Raw genomic sequence first — 21,067 nt, forward strand, 5'->3', positions numbered from 1 at the left:
TCTATATCATGGTTTAATGATGATCTGAAAAAAACAAAAACTCAATCCAGGAAACTTGAACAAGCATGGAAAAAAAAATAAAAGATGAACACACACTTGATGCATGGAAACAGATACAAAGAAAATACATATGCAATAAGACAAACGAAAAGGTCATACTATAAAACTAAAATAGGGCCTGACTACAAAGACACGAAGAAAATATAACAACTTGTGAACAAACTACTAGAAACTACAGCGGTCACTGCAACTAATGCAGACACTCCTTCTGCCTCTGTTGGTCTCAGTGTTCCTGCCTCAGCCTGTCTCAACATGCCTGTCCCAGCGTTCCAATCCTGGTGTTACTGTGTCAGCCTCCTCGCAACGTTCTGGGTGTCATTTATAGAATCTGGCCTTTATAATATGGCAAAATCTATCCAATTTGCCATTTCATACAGACATGGGAGAGGATGTATTTATTGTTGCTTGTTTGTTTTACAACTGTAGCAAGAATACATATACCACAAAATTCTATAAATGACATTTAAGACTGCTTGCACCAATTTAGGTGCATGTGCAATTTAATTGAACAACAAGCTAATTAGCCAATTGTTCAGTACTCTTATTTTGTCATCCCCTCCTTAGTAATTTCCTTATCTCTTATTTGTCCTGTTTGTCTGTCCTAATTAGATTGTAAGCTCTGTCGAGCAGGGACTGTCTCTTCATGTTCAAGTGTACAGCGCTGAGTACGTCTAGTAGCGCTATAGGAATGATAAGTAGTAGTAGTTTCCACCCCAGGTTCTGGTTCACCAGGCCTGCCCCCAATAGCTCTTTTCAGATCCACCCCCAGGTTCTGATTCGCCAGGCCTGTACCTAAGGACTCTTTTCAAAACCACCCCATGCCCTGGTCTTCCAGGCCTGCCTCCAAGGGCTCTTTCCACCCCCCCCCCCCCAATCCCCTAGCCTCTCAGGGTTATCCACTGACTTCCCAGCTAGCCCAGGTTTTCTCCGGCATGTCTCGTCCACTGTCTCATGTACCATTGGCCCTAACACAGCCCTAGTCAGCAGAAGAGGCAACTTTTGGCAACATTCAATTAGAGAAGAACTGAGCCTGCTGTGCTACCAGATGAGCTCTCCTACTATCTGATGGAAATGGGTAGCTGCAGGAAAGGGCAGGGACAAAATATAAATATTAGCCTTCAGGAAGTACACACCTTTGCTATGCCACTAGTCTTTGTATAATTATGATGTTCTATTACTTTAAGCATTGTTATGAGAAAGGAGGAGTAGGGGTGACAAATGCACGAACTACTACCCAGGCACCAAAGATCACTGAGATGGGACAGCTGCATTGGAAGTTCCAGTGACGAACTGAAAAGTGCAGTTGGGACCAAAAGTGGGGCTCTCACAAAAGAAAACAGATGAATCCTTGGAGGTTCTTTCACAATGCAAACTTAAACTGCAATATTTTCTTCATAGAACTGTTTTCATCTTTAATTTTTTGGGACAGTTTATACTGCATCCATCTCGTGGGCAGAAATGTCATGAAGCTAAGAAAACACCCTGTTATACTGTGGGGCAGCTTACCAGAAATCATTGTCACAGAAATTTGGCCAGAAGTGACTGTTCCTTCCACTACATGGACCATTGGTATGAGGTAAACATCACCACTAAAGGTCCTGTGGAGCAAGTTTAAAAATAAAGAAACTTGTGAAAGATCTCTGTGGGGACTTCCTCTACCTAAAAAGGACAGGGGGTGTCTTTTAAAGAGAACCACAACCACCCTTTAATGCATCTTTCACCATCTTATGAGAGTAGGACAGAAGCCTGCGAGTAACATAGGGGTCGATATTCAAAGCAATTTAACTGGCTAGAATCAGCTCCTGGCTGGTTAAATCACCTGTTCGGAGCTAACTGCTAATTTTTATCAGCAGTTAGCCAGTTAACGCTGAACTGAAAACTAGCTATTTTGGAGGCGTTCCAAGGACGGAGTCGGCGCTTAGCAGGTTAAGTGTAATATTCAGAACTTAACCGGTATGATTAAACGCATAAATAGGCCCCACATAAAAGTCAGTCCTGTCTTTATGCTGTAACCCATAGCTGGTTAACTGCCAAATATTGCACTTAACTGGCTATTGGTTAGCTGGTTCTGTAAACCTGGAAATTCAATGCTGGTGCCTGGACATGGCCTGGCATTGAATTTCCAGATTTATCACCAGCGTCATTCACCAAAACACTGATCACCGCCAGCTGAATTATTGGGCTCATAGACAGCAGATGGATTATGCTTTGAGAAATCTGATAGAACTATGACTGAAGAGCAATGCTCTTGGACACTTCTTGACCACCTTTCTGGTACAATACCATTATGACTCGTACTAGAGACAGAAACAGTTACACATTTCATAGCTGGCTGCAAAGTTCTGACTGGAGAAAAATTGCTACTCTTTAGGATCCTATCAGGTACTTGTGACCTGGATTGAAACAGGATATTGGGTAAGATGGACCCAGTAGAGTAACTCTTGTGGAAAGGCACAATATGTTACTGATGGAAGGAAGAGCAAAAGTGGGATTGTGAGACTCAAAGGTGAAAGGGGGAGGAATTCGCAGAAGCAAATAAGGCGGGAGGATAAGACGGAATTGCTTAACAAACATTACTGTTTTCAGAGAACTGTGTTTGTGAGGTGCTAACAAAACTAAAAGTGGATAAAGCAATAGGGCCAGAAGAAATACATCTAAAGGTATTGAAGGAACTTAGGGAAGTTCTTTGTGATTCCACTGCCTGACCTTTTCAATGCTTCTTTAGAGTTGGGAGTAGTCTGGGAGGACTGGAAAAAGGAAGATGTGGCCCTTTTCCACATAAGCAGAAGTAAGAAGGTTCGGAACTACAGGCTTGTTAAAGTCTGACCTCTGTGGTAATTTTTTTTTATGTAAATCATTTTTATTGAATCAACGCATATGCTTACAATAGGTGCAAAAATTTGGTGACAACCACCACCTTGGTAACAATATAATAAGAGCTGAACCCAAAACATTTCTTCTTCCCCCACACCTCTCCACCCTCCGCTCACCCTGAGGCTGTATGATGATCTATATGATGAGAAACAACATAATCAAACAAGGAGATTAGTTCAAAATCCGGCTATGGGCTGACTGCTTCAGTGTTTCCCCATTTGTGGCAGACATCTTGGACTGCCATTCTCTCCATTGAGAGCAGTGAGACCATCTGAGAAAACCAACAGGTGTACTGTGGAGGGGGTGTCTCTCTCCAGCATTGCAAAAATCATTCCTTTGGCCACAAGGACGGCTCGCATGAGAAACGCCACCAAACCTGGAGCAACAGGAGCCGCGAGATGATATTCCTCAAATAGAAGTGTTGGGTCCAACCGCACACGTCGATGCCCCTGTTCCTTCGTTGCGTACATTATGTCCGCATCGCAGGGCAGCTACAAAACATGTGACCCAGTGTAGCTGGAGTCAAGTGGCATTTCGGGCACTCTGCTGATACTGCAAACGTGGCACGCTTTGCTTGATGTAGACAGATGTACATCCGTAGAACAAATTTGTATTGCATCTCCCAGAATTTTGAGCTGGGCGTGCAATGATATACCCTTGATAAGGTTTGTTGTGCTGTGATGGGGACCTTTAGGTTTCCTGTCCATTGAGCAGACAGATCTGCATAATTCACAACTTCCGTGGTGTTTTGCAAATATCTATGATGATATATCAGCGGTACCTGGTTTTGAGAACTGAATATGAAAGCCTCATTTAACGTGTCCTGTACATCTTCACAAAGGACTGTCCAAGGGAAGTTCCGCATGTAATGCCGAAGTTGGAAGTAGGCAAATTGATCTGTTGGCGGGAGGTTGTACTCTGTCCTTAAACTGATCCATTCTGTGGTAAGTAAATTAATGTAAATACTTAACACACAATAGTGAGGTTTCTGGAATCCAATGGATTGCAGGACCTGAGGCAGCATGGTTTCACAAGACACAGTTCTTGTGAGACAAATCTGATTAATTTCTTTGACTGGGTGATCAAAGATACAGATCATGGGAGAGCACTAGATGTAGAGTACTTAGAGATTTTAACAAAGCCTTTGTCTGGTTTCAAATAGATGACATAAATAAACCGAGTGACCTCAGTCAAGGGCGTATCTGCGTGGGGCCACGGGGGCCTGGGCCCCCCCTAGATTTGGCCCTGCTGATGACCCTCTCTACCCCTCCTCCCGCCGCCAACCCGCCGTCGCCTACCTTTGCTGGCAGGGGACACAACCCCCGCCAGCCAAGGTCCTCTCTTCCGTTGCAGCAAAGCTTCCTGTTCTGAGTCTGACGTCCTGAATGTACAACGTGCAGGACGTCAGACTCAGAATTTTAAACTGAAGGAAGCTTTGCTGCAACGGAAGAGAGGACCTCGGCTGGTGGGGGTTGGGGTTCCCCGCCAGCAAAGGTAGGCGGCGGGAGAGGGTTGGCGGCGGGAGGGGGGTGGAGAGGGTCATCGGCAGGGTGGGGTCCGGCAATGGCGGGGGGGGGCTAAAATGTGCCCCCTCACTCTGGCTCCTCTTCCTGCCGAAGTCCAGATATGCCTCTGCCCTCAGTATAGGCCCTAAAGTGATCAATTGGGTTAGGAACTGGTTGAGTTAAAGGTAACAAAGGATAGTAATAAATGGCGCTCTTTAAAAGAAAGGTATGTACCAGTGGTGTGCCACACAAGGTTCAGTTCTTGGGCCGGTTCTTTTTAATATTTTTTAAGCAGTATTGCAGAAGAGCTGTCTGGGAAGATTTGCCTCTTTGTAGATGATACCACAATCTGCAATATGGTAGATAACCCTAATGGTCTAGAATTTGGCAGCTAAGATTTAATGCTAAAAATGCAGAGTCATGCATTTGGGCTGGAAAACTATAGTTTATCCAGTGAAGAACTTTTATGCACAAAAGAAGAACAGGACTTGTGTGTGATCATACATGATGATATTAAGGTGGCCAGACAGGCAGAAAAGGCAACAGCAAATGCTAGAAGGATGCTTGGGTGCATGAGGAGAAGAATAGCCAGCAGGAAAAAGGAGTTGATAGACACCTGGTAGAAGTTCTTGAATATTTACCAGATGCTATTCCTCCTCTAAATGAATTATACTTCTTCTACTTTTAGACAGGCAGGGGACTGTCAAGGAACTGTAAATTAAGAACAAAAAGTGAATAATTCAAACATTTCAGCAATTTTGGAGACTTTGTTATCAGAGGAATCTGAAAAGGCCATGTTATATGTGTCATTTATGTTTGAATAGGATTCCCGGCACAGGCAGCTCCTTGTGACTCTGGGCAAGTCACTTAACCCTCCATTGCCCACCGCATTGAGCCTGCCATGAGTGGGAAAGCGCGGGGTACAAATGTAACAAAAATAAAAAAAAATACAGTGATGAGACTCTTTCAGGGATTTAAATTCTTTGTTTTATGGTGGGAAGATTTGGATATATCCTGATGTAACCAAACAAACACAGGAACGTAGAAAGGTACTTTGGCCGTAAGACAAGAAGTAATAGCATTAGAAGCTTCCTTCCTGTTAGCTTACCCTTGCAAATGTATTATAAAATACTTGGGGAAAAGTTAAGTTTTCTTTGCTCCTGAGCAGTTGAGAGCTTTATTGGATTTAAGGAAAATTGTTACTGGACATGTAATTTCTTATTAGTAGGTTGTTTTTTGAAAAAGGGATGGGAGAATTCATGTTATAGCCTCTTTTTATTTATATAGGGGGTCTTTTACTAAGGTGCACTAGCGCTCGCCAAAATTGGGTGCAGGCTAAACGTTAGATACGCCCATAGGAATGCATTGGTGCCTCTAACGTTTAAGCATGCGCCCAATTTTAGAACGCGCCTTAGTAAAAGGGGGGTCATAATTTTAATTATAAACCACTAACAAAATACAAAGAGCCAAAGAACCAAGAAAACAAGCCAAGCATATAGCAAGGCCACTAAGCACAATTACACAGTGGTAGTTTTCAATTTTTAATCCTCCCCTCCCACCCTAGCATCATCCACATAGGTCAATCAGTCAGGAACTAGATTGCATATGTTAACTCTTCACAGCAACCCAGGCCCAGTCTCAGTCCCAGCATATAGCCTCTCTTTTAATTGTTCCTTGTTTTGATCTCCTAATATTATATTATCTACTCCCCTCCATATTGTAGTCTAAGGAAGAGAAATGTTTTTTTTTTCTTTATGTTTAAACGTTACTTGCTCTGTTTTGCTATGACAAGTATTTACTTGTGAAATGTTATCTTGAACTTACGAAAAATATTGATGACATTTTCATGATTTGGACTGAGAGAGAAGAGACTCTCAAACAATTTTTTACAGTTCCTCCAATACATACCATCCTACAATCAAATTGAAAATTGACTACTCCCCAGAAAAAGTCAGTTTTTTAGACATCACAGTTTCCATCAACAATGGCTATATACAAACATCTATATACAGGAAACCTACAGACAGATGCAGTTACCTCCACAACCCTAGCTTCCACCCTTCACATACAAATAAAATCCAATATATACAGCCAAACCACACAACACCACACCACCATATCTGCTCTGACCCAAGAGACAGAGATAAACACCTCAAAATCCTGACTGATTCCTTCAAACAAAAAGGCTACAATCCCAAAATAATCTCCAACAATATTGCTTCTTACCTTAAAATACCTAGAGAAAACCTACTGCAGTAGAGAGAGAAGAAAGCCACAGAGATAATCCCTCTTCTTGTAGTGACATATAATCCAGAGCTAGAAAAATTAAGAAGAATCATAAAAGATCTACAGCCACTACTCCAGGAGGATGAATTACTGAAAGAGATAGTCCCAGTGCTGGCCTTTCGACAGCCATCTAATCTGAAACAGAAATTAGTGAAAAGCAAACTCCCAATACAAGCTCAAAAAGAAGAGAATGGCACAAGTCCCTGCAATATGCCTAGCTGCAAACTGTGTCAACACATCTCACAGGATCCTACGATCACTCACATTTAGCATAAAGGGATCCTTTACATGCTCATTCTCAAATCTGGTATATGCAAAAAGTGAGAAGAAGGGTGCTATATTGGAGAAACAAGCCAGATGCTAAAGAGGCTTAATTCATGTAGATATATTATTAAACATTCCAATGCCAACTAGGATGCCACCTATGTGGGACAGCATTTCACAAAACCAGAACACTGAATCAATGATCTTATGGTAAGAATACTAAAAGGAAATTTTAAGACAATCCAGGAATGTAAGACCTTTGAAGTCAAAATGATGAAATATTTTGACACCTACCAGACAGGACTCAACATTTTTATAAACCATAACATTCTACTGTTTTGTCACCCTCTTATCATCCATCTCTCCCTCTCATCCAAAGTAGTAAATTTAAAATGAATCAGAGAAAATATTTATTCATGCAACGTGTAATTAAACTGGAATTCGTTGCCAGAGAATGTGGTAAAAGCAGTTAGCTTAGCGGGGTTTAAAAAAGGGTTGATAGCTTCCAAAAAGAAAAGTGCATAAGCCATTATTAAAATGAATTTGGGAAAATCCACTGCATATTTCTAGAAAAAGCAGAATAAAATGTATTGTACTGTTTTGGGATCTTTGTATGGCAACCTTTGTGTACTTATGGCCCCTTAGATAGGTATTTTAGCAGCCATCCCCATGAGACACAATTTTCTCTCTACTACCGAGGTGCTTTTAATACTATTTGTTCCACAATAATTATGTAAAACAGTGAATATATTAGTATTACAGAAAACAGAGTAATACTAGAACATAAAAATGAAAACTCTCAGGGGCTAAATGTCACTGTGGCCACTGAAGATTGAAATTGAGACAAAAACTGCTTATACGCTTGGCCTTCTTCATTGCTTATTTGTGCAATTTCACCTTTTAATTTTCAGTTCCAATTTGATAACCTTCTCTTTTGGAATTATGCAAACAATTCTATATGTAGGTGCTCCTTTCAGGCATCCTGATGCCACGTGGTGAGTGCCAATCCTATAACAGCATCCAGGAACCCCACTTACATTACAGAATGCTTATGTAACCCAGCACTGGTGCACTTAAAATCTTTTTGCTGTTCTTGTTGCAGCCATATACTGGAGAATATAGTTGGAGGGATTCCGAACCAAGTGCACAGTGCTTTGTGATTTTTGTTGTGCATCTTTTGCTTGCTGAGTACTTGGCCTCCTGATGAAGGCATATAAGCCAACACGGACCGTGTTGAGTCCATCTCCAAATATATGGTTTCTTGTATCCATTTGATGTGTTGTCTTCAAGCATGCTTTCCTGTATACATCTAATAAAAGCCTTGGGCTTTTATCCTGGCTCATTGCATTGGTCATTCCCAATGCAATGAGTTTAAAATCTAGGCAGTTACACCAGCCATAGACCTGGTGCAACAGCAGATGCCAATCTGTGGAAGAGGTAGTGCTGTCCATGCTCCTCCCATGCTCTACCCACATGTTTGTTTATTGGATTCTTGATATAGTAGTCTACCTATTATGTACAAGTATCTTCTCCATCCCTAGTAAGCTCACAATCTAAGTTTTGTACCTGGGGCAACGGAGGGTTAAGGGAGTTGCTCAGGGTCACAAGGGGCTGCAGTGGGACTCGAACCCAGTTCCTCCACTACTCAGCCTACTACAATAACCACTAGGCCACTCCCATGCATTTACACACAATCTCCCGGATTCTATATAGCGCACCTAGCGTTTCGTGCCGAAATCCAAGCGTATTTTATAACACACGTGTAAGTTAATTGGCTTAAAAAGCCAATCAGTGTTAGAAGCACTTAACAAGCAATAATGGGCACCAATTGGCAATAATTAGAATTTTCGCAAAAACAATTCCTTAAATGCATTCTGTAACGTACTGCGCCTACATTTTAACGCACGCAGGCAAAAAGGGGCATGGCTATGGGCAGGGAAATGGGAGTTTCATGGGTGTTCCAAAATGTAAGCACATTGTTATAGAATATGGCCCTCTGCGCCTAAATCTACATGCCGGGATTTACGTTTTTGTTGGTGTAAATGATCTGCATAGTTTTAAGCGTATTCTGTACACCGAGCCTAAATCTAGGCACTACTTATAGAATACACTTAGGCAGAAATGTTTTCCTTGTGGAATTTTTAAGTGCCATATATAGAATCTGGCCCTATGCCACTTAGGCACACCCTTGCAGAATAGTGCTTAATCGCTTCAATGTCACTTATGCACACGAGTGTACACTTATCCATAAATATGCTGGCATTCCTTAAATTTATATATGTAGGCGACACCTTAAATGTGGGCACCCAGTTATAGAATTGCCCTTTATATGCCTGGCTTCTCATACCAAGCATGAAACCATTCCTCGAGGTCCTCATTATGTATAATCCATCAGAAGGACCTTGGCGTGATAATGCACAAAGACGAACGCCCCTCACCAACTCCTCTCCAATATCACTCAAGGACACTGAACTGCTTGTAAAGTGTAAAAACAAGAGGGCAAAGTTACCTCTAGCAACTCCTCTCCAACTTCTTTTTGCACCTTTCTGCACTGCCGCAAGTGTTTCAGCAGCCATCTTAGCTGGACATACAGCACGAAAACATTCCGCTGGAAATATTGAAGCTCCTGCTGAAGAAGATTCTTCTCCTGGCTCCAGGTTTTCTCTTCCAGTTTGTTTTGCAAATTCAGACTTTGCACCTCCAGCTCTTTCCTCCTTAAGCTCGTTAGGTGCTCCTCTTCCAGCTATAAGGGTTGAGAAACAACCAGAAATGCTATTATATCTGTTGTACAAGGAGATAAGTTCAATAAAGATTTAATGTTCAAAACAATTACCAAGACAAACTCTTTCAGTAGTGATCAATACTAGCTTGTCTAGCAAGCTCTCTTCCTTTCTAGGAAACTTTAAACATGAAGGGCATAACTTACAGACCCAGTTTAACTAACTATACTTAATGGTCTGCTGAAGAATTGCACAGTTTGTTTACTTTACAGCTGCCAGGGAACCATATGCACATGGTTTGTTTCACTTCATCATTACGTTCCTCTTCAACACCACCAAAAGAGTCCCAACCTTAGCACCCCTGTTCTGCCCACTGCATCACGGCCAAGCAGGGACGAGGCACAATTTTGATACTCCACCTCCCTTGTGCCTGTATGGCTGCACTGCCCCCATATTAAAGATACTGCATACATACATAAAACATGTGATCTGCAGTACTCCATGGAAAAATAAAAGGAGGCGGGTGATAATGATAGCAGTGGTCAAAATGTTGTATGTACTATTTAAAACTAATTTAAATGTCTTATTAAATTTATTTTGTGAACATTTTTTCTTGTCTTAGCAACAGGGAACTATAATTATTTATCACACACTAAAAACATTAGGATTTATATGTCTTCATCTCTGTACCTGTAAAATGTTTGAAAATATTGCTCAGGGTGCTATGAAATGATTGCATGTTGCATGTGTGTCAGTCATTTTTGGGGATTTCCGTTAGCAACCGTGACCAATAATAGGGTAACCTCATGAGAGAGAAAGCTTGCTGAAATCAGCAAAACATAAACACTATCAGAAACCCCTGGGGGAAAATACCCTTAAAATTAGAGACACTTTCAACTTGACAACTTAGAACATGAGGGGCGGCATGGTATAGCCTCTTGGCAGCCTTTCTAATACATTATCTGCTACTTCAATAGATTATTCTCTTACCTGAATGATTCTATCTGCAGCCTTTTCTTGTTCCTCCTGGTGAAGTCTTCGCTCCTGCTCAAGGTGAGCCTGAAGTTCTCGCAATGATAAAGTCTGTTCGGGTGAAACATGAGGATCCCTGAGCTAGTTGGTAAAACAAACAGGCAAGTTAAGTGAAAAAGAGAACTTTAGTGAAAAAATACAAAAAATATGATAGCAGAAAAAAAACCCAGTCACATAGTTAATATCGTAAGCAGACATGAAAACACTTCATGAAAGAAAAAACATTACTACTACTACAAATCATTTCTATAGCGCTACCAGTCGTACGCAGCGCTTCACATTAGGAATCTTGATTTCTCACGTGTCACCTGAAAACCTCTGACCTTCAGCAAAAATCAGAAACTGGGTCCTTACCACACCAGCCTGTGGAATACTTTCTCTTGCGATACCTATAATATCTAGTGAAAGACAACTTCACTGCAATAAATCATACAGAATGGGACTTCAACTTTCCTCTAAAAAGACATATTTATCCCTGCCAGGAATTCTGTTGATATAAAAGTTGATGATATTTTAATTAAGTACCCATTTCCAAAGCACTTTATAGAGCTATAAAACTTTATAAATAAAAAGTAAATATATTTTATCTTTCTTTGCGTCAACCATGCATGTATTTTTAGCAAGTCTGACAAGGCAGGTGGCATCTTACAGACTAACCTATTTATTGAGGTATGAGCTTTCAATGACCTGCCATCCAGGTGATCCATTCGCACTTAAGATGAAACTCCAAGGGCACATGCCCAGAAAGAAAGATTACAAAGGCACTTATGGTTGGCAATTCTATCATTAGAAATCTTCAAAGGAAGATTAGGAAATTTTGAAGCAGATCAGGTTTTGTTTTAATTATATTTTATTGTTCAGTGCATGTGTTTATTGCTGTGCCTTCTGAATTATATATTTTTCTTTTGTCATCCGTTTAGGTATATAGGCGGAATATACATTAATAAATTAAACGAATCGAAGGATAACAACCAGTTGAACACTCTGATTCAAAGCTTAACACATAGCACCATTCCTCTGCCAATCTGATCTACTCTATCATTTCTACAAATTATATAGAAATGATAGGGTACATCAAATTGGTAGGGGGTGGTGCTCTATGTTTAGCATCGAGTCTAATAGAATAAAAGCCTTGCAGGAAATTCAGTATCAAATCTTTATGGACAGAAATTCCATGTGTGATGGGAAAAAAGTATAGTGTAGGATTTACTACCATCCACCTAGACAGGATGAGGTGATAAGACAGTGAAATCTAACAAATATTCCAATCCTGACTTGGTATGCATCTCATCAGGACATGCTAGGAGGTGTACTTGACCTGACACAGGGTTGTGTTTTGACAGGACTAGCCCATCTACTTCAGGGATCATACACTGAAAGGTGGAATGCAAAATTGTGAGTACAGAACAATAATACTGGTTTATTATGCAAGAATCGTTGAACCACCATAAAGACGCCATAAAGCATGCCAAAATTAACCAGTGTTATTTTATTTATTTATTTGTTACATTTGTATCCCACATTTTCCCACCTATTTGTAGGCACAATTTTGTGTTCCAGCTTTGAGTGTATGATCCCTGAAGCAGACTGGCTATCCTGTCAAAACACGAGTCAGGTCAAGTACATGTCTGGTGCTGATTAAACCTTGTTGCATTACATTTAGCTGTGAAGATTCTTTGGTCCACCCCTACTATTTGGGTTTCTGCTTGGATTTTACATAGGGTTTTCACCTTTACCTTTGGGTTTGTTTTAAGTGCCAGTTTATGCACATCTCAAACACAAAAAGCCCTTGTAAAAAGACTGCCATAGCATTATCTGGATTAACAAAAGCATTTGACAAGTCTGTCTTGAAGGACTCTTCAAGAAACATGGAACAAGAAGAAATGATTATAGACTGGAAACTGGCTATAAAAAAAAAACAATACACAGAAAATGGGATGAAATAGTTTTCCAAATGGAAAGAGGTAAATAGTGGAATACATGAGGGTCTGTACTGGGATCTGAGCTGTTTAACCTAAACTTAACATTCATAAATGATCTAGAGAAAGAAGCAATGAGTGAAGTGATCAAACTGAAGATCAGATAAAATTATTCCAAGTTATTAAATCAACAGAGGACTATGTAGAATGTTCTTCTGAGACTTGGAGCCCCTTTTACAAAGCGATGGTAGGGCTACCGCACGTGTAACGCACGCCAAATCAACACTACCACCTGGGTAGCGTGCCCACTTAGCGGTAATGCTGAATTTGGCATATGCTGTTTCCCGCAGTAGAAAATATTTTTCTATTTTCTACCACGGGGAGGCGTTCCTGACGGTAATTGGCAGCAAGGCCACATTGGTGCATGCTGCACGAGTACCATTCACGTAGCGCGTGAGCCCTTACCGCTAGGTCAATGGACGGTGGTAAGGGCTCAGGCAGTAAATAACCATGTGCTACCTTTAATTCTAGCGCACAGCCATATACTGCCTCCATTGAAAAAAGCCTTTTTTCCCAGCTATGGTAAAAAATGACCCAGTGTGTGCCAAAAACACGCACCCACACTACCAAAGGCCACTTTTTATTGCAGCTTAGTAAAAGGACCCCTGGATATCTAAATGGCAGATGGACTTTAATGTGGATAAATGCAAAGCAATGCACATAGGGAAAAATAATCCCAACTATAGGTACAAAATGTCAGGTTCTGAGTTGGAGTCACCACCCAAGAAAACAATATCTTGGAACATTATAGATAAGTAGTTCAAATCTTTGTCCCAGTGTGCTGTGGTTGCCAATAAGCAAATAGAGTGTTAGGGATTATCTGGAATGAAATGAAAACAAAACTGAAAATATCTTTATGCCTCTGTACTCTGGTGTGACTGCATGGTGAGTAGGTTATACGGCACATGAGGCACATAAGAACGTAAGAATAGCCATACTGGGTCAGACCAAGGGTCCATCTAGCCCAGTATCCTGATTCCAAAGTGGCCAATCCAGAACACAAGTACCTGGCAGAAACCCAATTAGTAGTAACATTCCATGCTACCAATCTCGGGACAAGCAGTGACTTCCTCCATGTCCATCTCAATAACAGACGATGGACTTTTCCTCCAAGAACTTGTCCAAACCTTTTTTTAAACCCAGGTATGCTAACCACTGTTACCACATCCTCTAGCGATGCATTCCACTGCTTAACTATTCTTTGAGCGAAAAATATTTCCTCCTATTTGTTTTACAGATATTTCCATGTAATTTCATTGGGGGTCCCCATGGTCTTTGTACTTTTTGAAAGAGTGAAAAATTGATTCACTTTTAACCGTTCTACACCACTCAGGATTTTGTAGACCTCAATCATATGTTCCCTCAGCCGTCTCTTTTCTAAGTTGAAGAGCTCTAACCTTTTTAGCTTTTCCTCATGTGGGAGGAGTTCCATCCCCTTTATCATTTTGGTCGTGTGGAGGCTGTGATGATGGCGGCGGCTGAGGAGTGGGACACTGAGAATGTGTGGAAGGGAATTAAGAGTTGCTGAGTGGGTGTGCAGTAGGTTAGACAGTAGTTAGACTGGGTGGTGTGTGAGGAGTGGTATGTGGTGGACGAGAGTGGAAATATTTATTTATTTATAAAATGTACACAAAGCTACAAGAATATTTATATATGCAATTGGTTATTTTGCCATAATTTAATAAGATCCCAGTAAAAGCAAGCTGTACTTCACAAACCTAATTCTTTATATTGTAATTTAAACCTTTTTTTTTCCTACAAAATAGAATGAAACCTTCTCATCACCCCCTACAATACATTTCTTTTAATAACAGCGATGATTTTACCATCCCTCAAACTGTCATTTTAGCTCTTACAGAACGGGGCATTAACCAAACTACTTTACTACAGAAGTCAGGCTCTGCTGCCACATCTTAGATCTAAAGCTTTTTAAGAGGATTTTCAGCAAAAAGCAGCACATTTTATTAATTGCTAGCTGAGCTTAATCCATGTCTGTTTTAGATAACTGTGATATAGTCTCCTAGTGCCATATTAATTGAGGGGATACAGACCAAACAAAAGAAGATGTTTACACTCAGGCTGCACAATGTCATCACTCTACAAGACAACCTGCTTCTCTGGAGCTTATTAACTAATTAGCCAATTTCCTTTTGCATTCAGAATGAAAATTGTTCCCTTTTAATCAAAAGACAAAATGTACAAATAAAGATTGCAGAGAGCTTCAGCCAGTTACAGAACAAATGCAACCGCATTTACTCAAACGGTACTCGATAAGGTGCTGGCCAGCTTTAAGCCCTAAGCAATCAAATATTTTTCTTATCAAAGTGTTTTCTCTATAGTCAGCAAACACCAGAATCTTTCAGTCTTCAGCGATCGTTCCTGTTTGTGAGTTCTCTAATCCCAATAACTCAATATTATCTTATAGTTCTTTGCTGCAAATCCTCAGCTCATTGTGCTGATTGATGTATCCTTATAGCATTCCAGCTCTCCCCGATACTCTTCTGGAACCAAAAGCCTACACTGGAATGTAGTTTTGGCTCCATGGTTAACATTTATTCTTGGAGGGGGGGGGGGGGGGGGGGGAGAATGCCATTGACATATTTAATATAATAAACAAACAGGATCTCAGGTTAGTATCTCATTCAAAAGACGACAGTCGGCACTACAGTGACCCCTCTACACAAGTGATTCCCAAACCTGGCCCTGGAGGCACCCCAGCCAGTCTGCAGTAGAGGCAGTGCATGCAAATCTCCCTCATGAATATTCATTGTGGCTATCCTGAAAACCAGACTGGCAGAAGTGCCTCCAGGGCCAGGTTTGGGAACCACCATACCATGGCACTCTCTCTCTTCAAAACAAGTGCTCTCTATTTAAACTGCTTCTATCTGTGCTGACTGTGATCTCCATGAACCTGCTCCTGTTGAGCTTCTGAGCTTTTATGGTATCTGAGTGACCCTGCACTATATGTTTGCACTGTGTGGACATACCCAGACTCCAGCAATACTGGAAAATGGTGCATAGGTGTGTATACCCCTGGATTCTATATCGTGCTCCTAGAGATCCGTGCCGAAATCTAAGTGCATTCTATTTATGTATTACATTTGTACCCCGCGCTTTCCCACACGTGGCAGGCTCAAAGCAGCTTACATAGTAACAATATAAAGAATTACAAAGTTGTAAGAAGAATATACAGTTTGTAGTAAATGCAATATTAATGGATAAGTAAATTGAACATAGGAGGAATTGGGTGCAGAAGGAAATGAGCGTTGGGAGGTAGGCGTAGGAAGATGGAGAGGAATGGATATGGGGTAGCAAAAAGGATAATGGGAAACATGGTCAATGTATAACTATTGTCAATAAGAATCATGTAGGCAAGTTTTGGTTAGGTTGAATCGTTAGGGTAGGCTATCTTGAAGAGATGGGTCTTCAGTGCTTTTCTGAAGGGCAAAAGGCCGCCAATGGTACAGATAGGTCTTGGTAGAGCATTCTATAACAAAGCACGTAACTTAATTGGCTTAACAAGCTAATCAGCATTGATAACAGCTCTTAACAAGCGATAATGAGCACTAATTGACAATAATTAGAATGTATGCGCACAACTTGCTAAGCGCATTCTGCAATGCAGTGCGCCTAACTTCTAACACGCGCAGGCAAGAAGGGACGTGGTTATGGGTGTTTTGTGGCCGTACTGAAATTTACGCGCTTAGTTATAGAATATGGCCCAGTGCATGTAAATCTAGACGTTGGGATTTACGCCTTGTTTTTGTTTGGTGTAAATGAAGGTACATAGTTTTAGGTGCTGAGATATCAACTAAGCATATTCTATATACCGCGCCTAAATCTAGGCAATGCTTAGACATTGATTTCTCTGTTGATTTTTTAGGCACCATATATAGAATCTCCCCAATAATGCTTGACACAGTCACACCAAGAATATTTACTTCTACTGTATCTTTTAAAAAATGCAATAAATTGTCCTCGTTGCCCAAGATAAATATGAATACAGATTTTTTTTCTTTAAAAATACTTTTCACATGGCTAAACCCTTTCTTTTACTTCCTCATAAAACTACATGCAATGTCAAACCAAACCATGGCATGGATTAAATTACTAGAATTCATTTAAATCACAAAATAATTTGCATGTTGCACTGGCTGCCAAACAGACTCATCACCCTCCATAGCAGAATAATTCACACAATTGTGTATCTACCATTATAAGAGTTACACAGGAGTCCTTTCAATGATTTCTTTGACCTGGAAATTTTTCAGTTAGGCCTCACAAAAGGCTTAAAAATACTTCAGAAAAGTCAATTACATTTTAGATTTTCTGTTTTTCTTCAATTAAATAAAGTAAAGCTGTGATGGTCTGTGAAGAGCACACTGCAAGGTGGCATTCTGAGAACAGACGATGCTAACCTCTAGACTGAAAAAGTCCTTTCCTCCTGGCCTGTAGGGTTTGTTGTCTCCATCAGCTCTGCGATGTGGTTCAGTGGTGGCGATACGAAGGCGATGACTCTCTTGCTCCTCTCCATGATCTTGGCCAAGCTGCCACTCCACCTGATCCCTCAATTTAGACTGTTACGTGCATGGGCGGTAATATAAACAAAAGCAAAGGACAGAAGGGAATAAAGAAAAACAAAAAATGGGTAAAGTAGACGACTGAAAAAACTACAAGACAAAAAAAAGCATGAACAGAAAAAACAACTTAAACACAGTGGCGTAAGAGAGTGAAGAGAACAAAACTAAAATGAGAATGAGCAAAATGATGGGCTGAAATATCTGAAAAGCAAAAAGAGAAAGAGGAGAAAAGAATGCAAACACCGGTTATGAGGCGCGCATGCAAATGAGAGATGCATGAGTCAAACCAGCAGCAAGCACGCTAGATGTGAAGGATTTGGGACAGAAGGCTCCTCCACCCTTACTTGTGCCGTGCAGATAAGCCATATCCAGGGGCGGTTCACAGATTAAACATGCATCCATTGAGTACCAGCAACATCTTACAACTGTGGTCCTTCTTTGGCTGAGTTGTCTTGGCCCCTCCAACCTTGGTTATGTAAACAAACTGCAATCCGGCTTTTCAAAAAACACAAACTTAGAGACTGGCATGGTTTTAAAAAATGCTTCAATAATCAGGCATGGGGGAAAAAAACTTACGGAATGCCCCCAGAAATGCCACCGAGAGTCCCTTTTACTAAAGTGCATTAGATTTTGCAGTTACAGTGACTTGATGCAAAAAAAAAATTAACGTGTGGTAAGTACAAATCTAACATGACAACTATTGTGGGGAGTGCCCAGCATATCCTTTTGAAGCTCATGCGTTAAAACATCCATTAGCACACAATACTCTGGTTACAATTAGTGCAGATGCATTCAGCGTCTCCTATTTGAGAGGCACTAAGGGGTCCCTTTTACAAGGGTGCGCTAGCATTTTTAGCACACTCTAAACGCTAGAGACACCCATAGGAATATATGGGTGTCTCTAGAGTTTAGCATGTGCTAAAAATGCTAGCGTACCTTTGTAAAAGACTCCCTACGTGGACTCATGCTAACTGCACAAGCGCTGGTTAGCACATGTATGTGCCATACACTTCTGCACTTTGCTCGATCCACCTGCCACCAACACAAAATGCTCTTAATGCACAAATGTGCGCATACTAACCACTAAGCCAACTCAGGAACAGTTACAGCACTTGTGCAGTCACAGTTACCCTGTGCAAATTCACGCAATAACTGCCCGACACGCTTTAGTAAAAGGGCCTCTGAAATTGTTAATTGCTAGGATACAAAATTCTCTTTGCTTTTCAGAATCAAGATCCCTTTTTTTTTTTACCCAAAATAAACTCTTGCTATCTTCATTTACTTAGACTGAAATACTAGGAACCGCCTCTGAACAATTGCAGCAAATAAAAATAAAAAAAGGAAATATTAGTATTTTAGCCATTTACAACTTTGCATACAAACGAGCACACTTGAAACCATAATAAAGCAGCCAAGAGTAAATTAGCTTTTGCATTGCAAATCAAACAAGGAGGAAGCAAAAACAGGTAAAAATAGGAAACACAAAAGACTTTGCTAACTTACCTGGAAGTCTGTGGTCAACTCCTTTCCAAAGTTACTAATGGGAGAATCTCGAGACATTGATGTCATAGTAGACAGGAAACTGGAAGATTCCGTGAGATGGGGCACTGGGGAGAGGTCTTCCGCATGTTCTTTCAAGCCTGCCCCAACATGGTCAACCTTTTCTAGAAAAACCTGCAACTCTTTCCTAAAGGTCTTCATTCGAGAATTAAGAGTGTTCAAGAGTTCAGGCTGCTTTGTTACCTCTTTTTTCTCATCACTGCTTTTCAGTGACTGCTTGGAGGTGTTGCTGCTCATGTGTACCTTAGTGTCATAAATCAAGCAGTCTGTATCGGTAATGAGATGGTCAACAGTCCTTTCTAGTTGCTCTGCTTCGCGCTTGATGCTCATTAGATACTCTGTATCCTCCCTGATTCTCATCAACTCAGAGGAACATATGATTAGGTCATTGACCTCTGATGGTTTCCCACTCCCAAACCCTGATGTCTTCTCGTAGACTTCTTCAGAATCACTCTCACCTCCAATTGGTCCTTCTCTCTTTGGCTGAGAATGTCCATCTTCACTGTCACTCTCTTTCTTTCCTGTGTCACTATCAGCATCACTGTCCCGGGGACTTGCAGTGTGTAGCCCCAAGTGGGAAGCCAGATCATAGCGCTGCACATTAGACAGTAACACACGGTTCTCATATTGAAGTTTCATCACTTTTCCACTCAAGTCACTGATCTGCATTTGAGCCGATTTCAGCTCCTCGTGAAGGGTACCACTAGATTTGGTATCACTGTCCTCTATCCAACCCAACTCCTGGCCAGGCCCAAATTTGAATTTATTCAGTTCACTTGTGAGTTGTTTGTTGTGATCCTCTACCTCAGAAATTGACCTTCTCAGCAACTCCGCTTCCTCTTCAACAAACTGCAAATGGCGACGAAGTTCTGTGGCAGATTCCACTGAGTCACCATATGGCGAGGTAGGAATGCTTGAAATGTGGTCCTGGCTAAGGCATTCTCTCTCGTATTGGCATCTCATGTCCTCCATCTCAGCTTTAATGCCTCTGTTTTCCACTTCCAGCTCCACAATCTTCCTGCCCAAGATGTTAGCTTCTTCTTCTACCAATTTGAGTCGAAGCTTCAGCTCACCTTCCCTGGTGCTAGGTGGGCCACCTGTTTCTCCTGTTGATAGAGGGCTATCCACATCTCCATATACCGACTTGTATTTCTGCAATTCCTGTTCCAGTTCGTCTTTTTCTCTTCCCAGTTTGGCCATCTTCTTACGCATAAGTGCTGCTTCTTCTTTGGCAAACTGAAGTTGGCACTTCAAATCAGCACTGTCTTCCTGTTAAGAAAAGAAATACAAAAAAAAAAAAAAAGTGCAGAAGTTAGCAATTTCTGAAAACTGATCACTGCACTTAAAATCCTTTTTATTTGGGAAGTCTACATTTATAGAATTTAAAATCCTTCAGGCTAACGTTCAGTGAAACCCTATTAGAAGATATTCTAATTCAACCTAGTTTGAAGGTAAAAGGATGTTCATGTCAATTTTTTTTCCAAATTTCTATACATTTTCTAAATCTTGAAACTCTTTACACAAGAAAAGCAATACAAATAAAGAATAATATTAAAATATCTTTTCTTATTCTTTCCTCCCTTCCAGTGGCTATACTGGGTCCACTTTCAGAATGGGAAAAAAATAAGAAAAATGATATATTAGCTATGATTTTAGCATATTTAACAGTGAGTGTTATGTGTACAGCTGAACAGTAAAATTCAGCAATTCAGCTGTCACAAAGTATTTTTAAAAACCTCAGAAAATAAAAGAAAACAAATGGAAAGATTTATATTTAATACATTTTGGTAGCAGTAAAGTCAATTTTAAGAATCACCAGGTACACCAAAACCTAAAATTCAGAACACCGGTTAAATGTATTAGTGTATGTGAAATACACAAACTCTAATGGGTTTGTTTACTACACAGTTTAAACACTTTGTGGTACTTTTACAAAACTGCAGTAAAAAGTAGCCTGCTGTAGTGTGGGTGCGTCTTTTAGGTGCACACTAGACCATTTTTTTTTACCGCGGCTGGAAAAAAGGCTATTTTTTAATGGGCCTGCGCTAATATTACAATTAGCATGTAACTATTTACGGCCTGGGCCCTTACTGCCACCCACTGACCTAGTGGTAAGGGCTCACGCGCTACTCAAGTGGTAACCATAAAGTGCATGCCAACGTTGGAACGCTGCTGGATACCACCGGGAATGCCCCTGCAGTAGAAAA

The 21,067-nt window shown here is 40.7% G+C and overlaps 1 protein-coding gene across 1 annotated transcript in view; it reads right to left on the reverse strand.

The window, feature by feature from the left end:
• MTCL1 (microtubule crosslinking factor 1) overlaps positions 1-21,067 on the reverse strand; it is a 474,698-nt gene that overhangs the window by 84,963 nt on the left and 368,668 nt on the right. The window contains exons 16-19 of the mRNA XM_030187538.1: positions 18,804-20,129; positions 17,139-17,297; positions 10,700-10,822; positions 9,499-9,732 (exon numbers count right to left, since the gene is read on the reverse strand). Of these exons, the coding sequence (XP_030043398.1) occupies positions 9,499-9,732; positions 10,700-10,822; positions 17,139-17,297; positions 18,804-20,129 (1,842 nt within the window). The remainder of the gene's footprint in view (positions 1-9,498; positions 9,733-10,699; positions 10,823-17,138; positions 17,298-18,803; positions 20,130-21,067) is intronic.

The sequence above is a fragment of the Microcaecilia unicolor genome, chromosome 1, assembly GCF_901765095.1.
Source record: "Microcaecilia unicolor chromosome 1, aMicUni1.1, whole genome shotgun sequence".
Taxonomy (NCBI): Eukaryota; Metazoa; Chordata; class Amphibia; order Gymnophiona; family Siphonopidae; genus Microcaecilia; species Microcaecilia unicolor.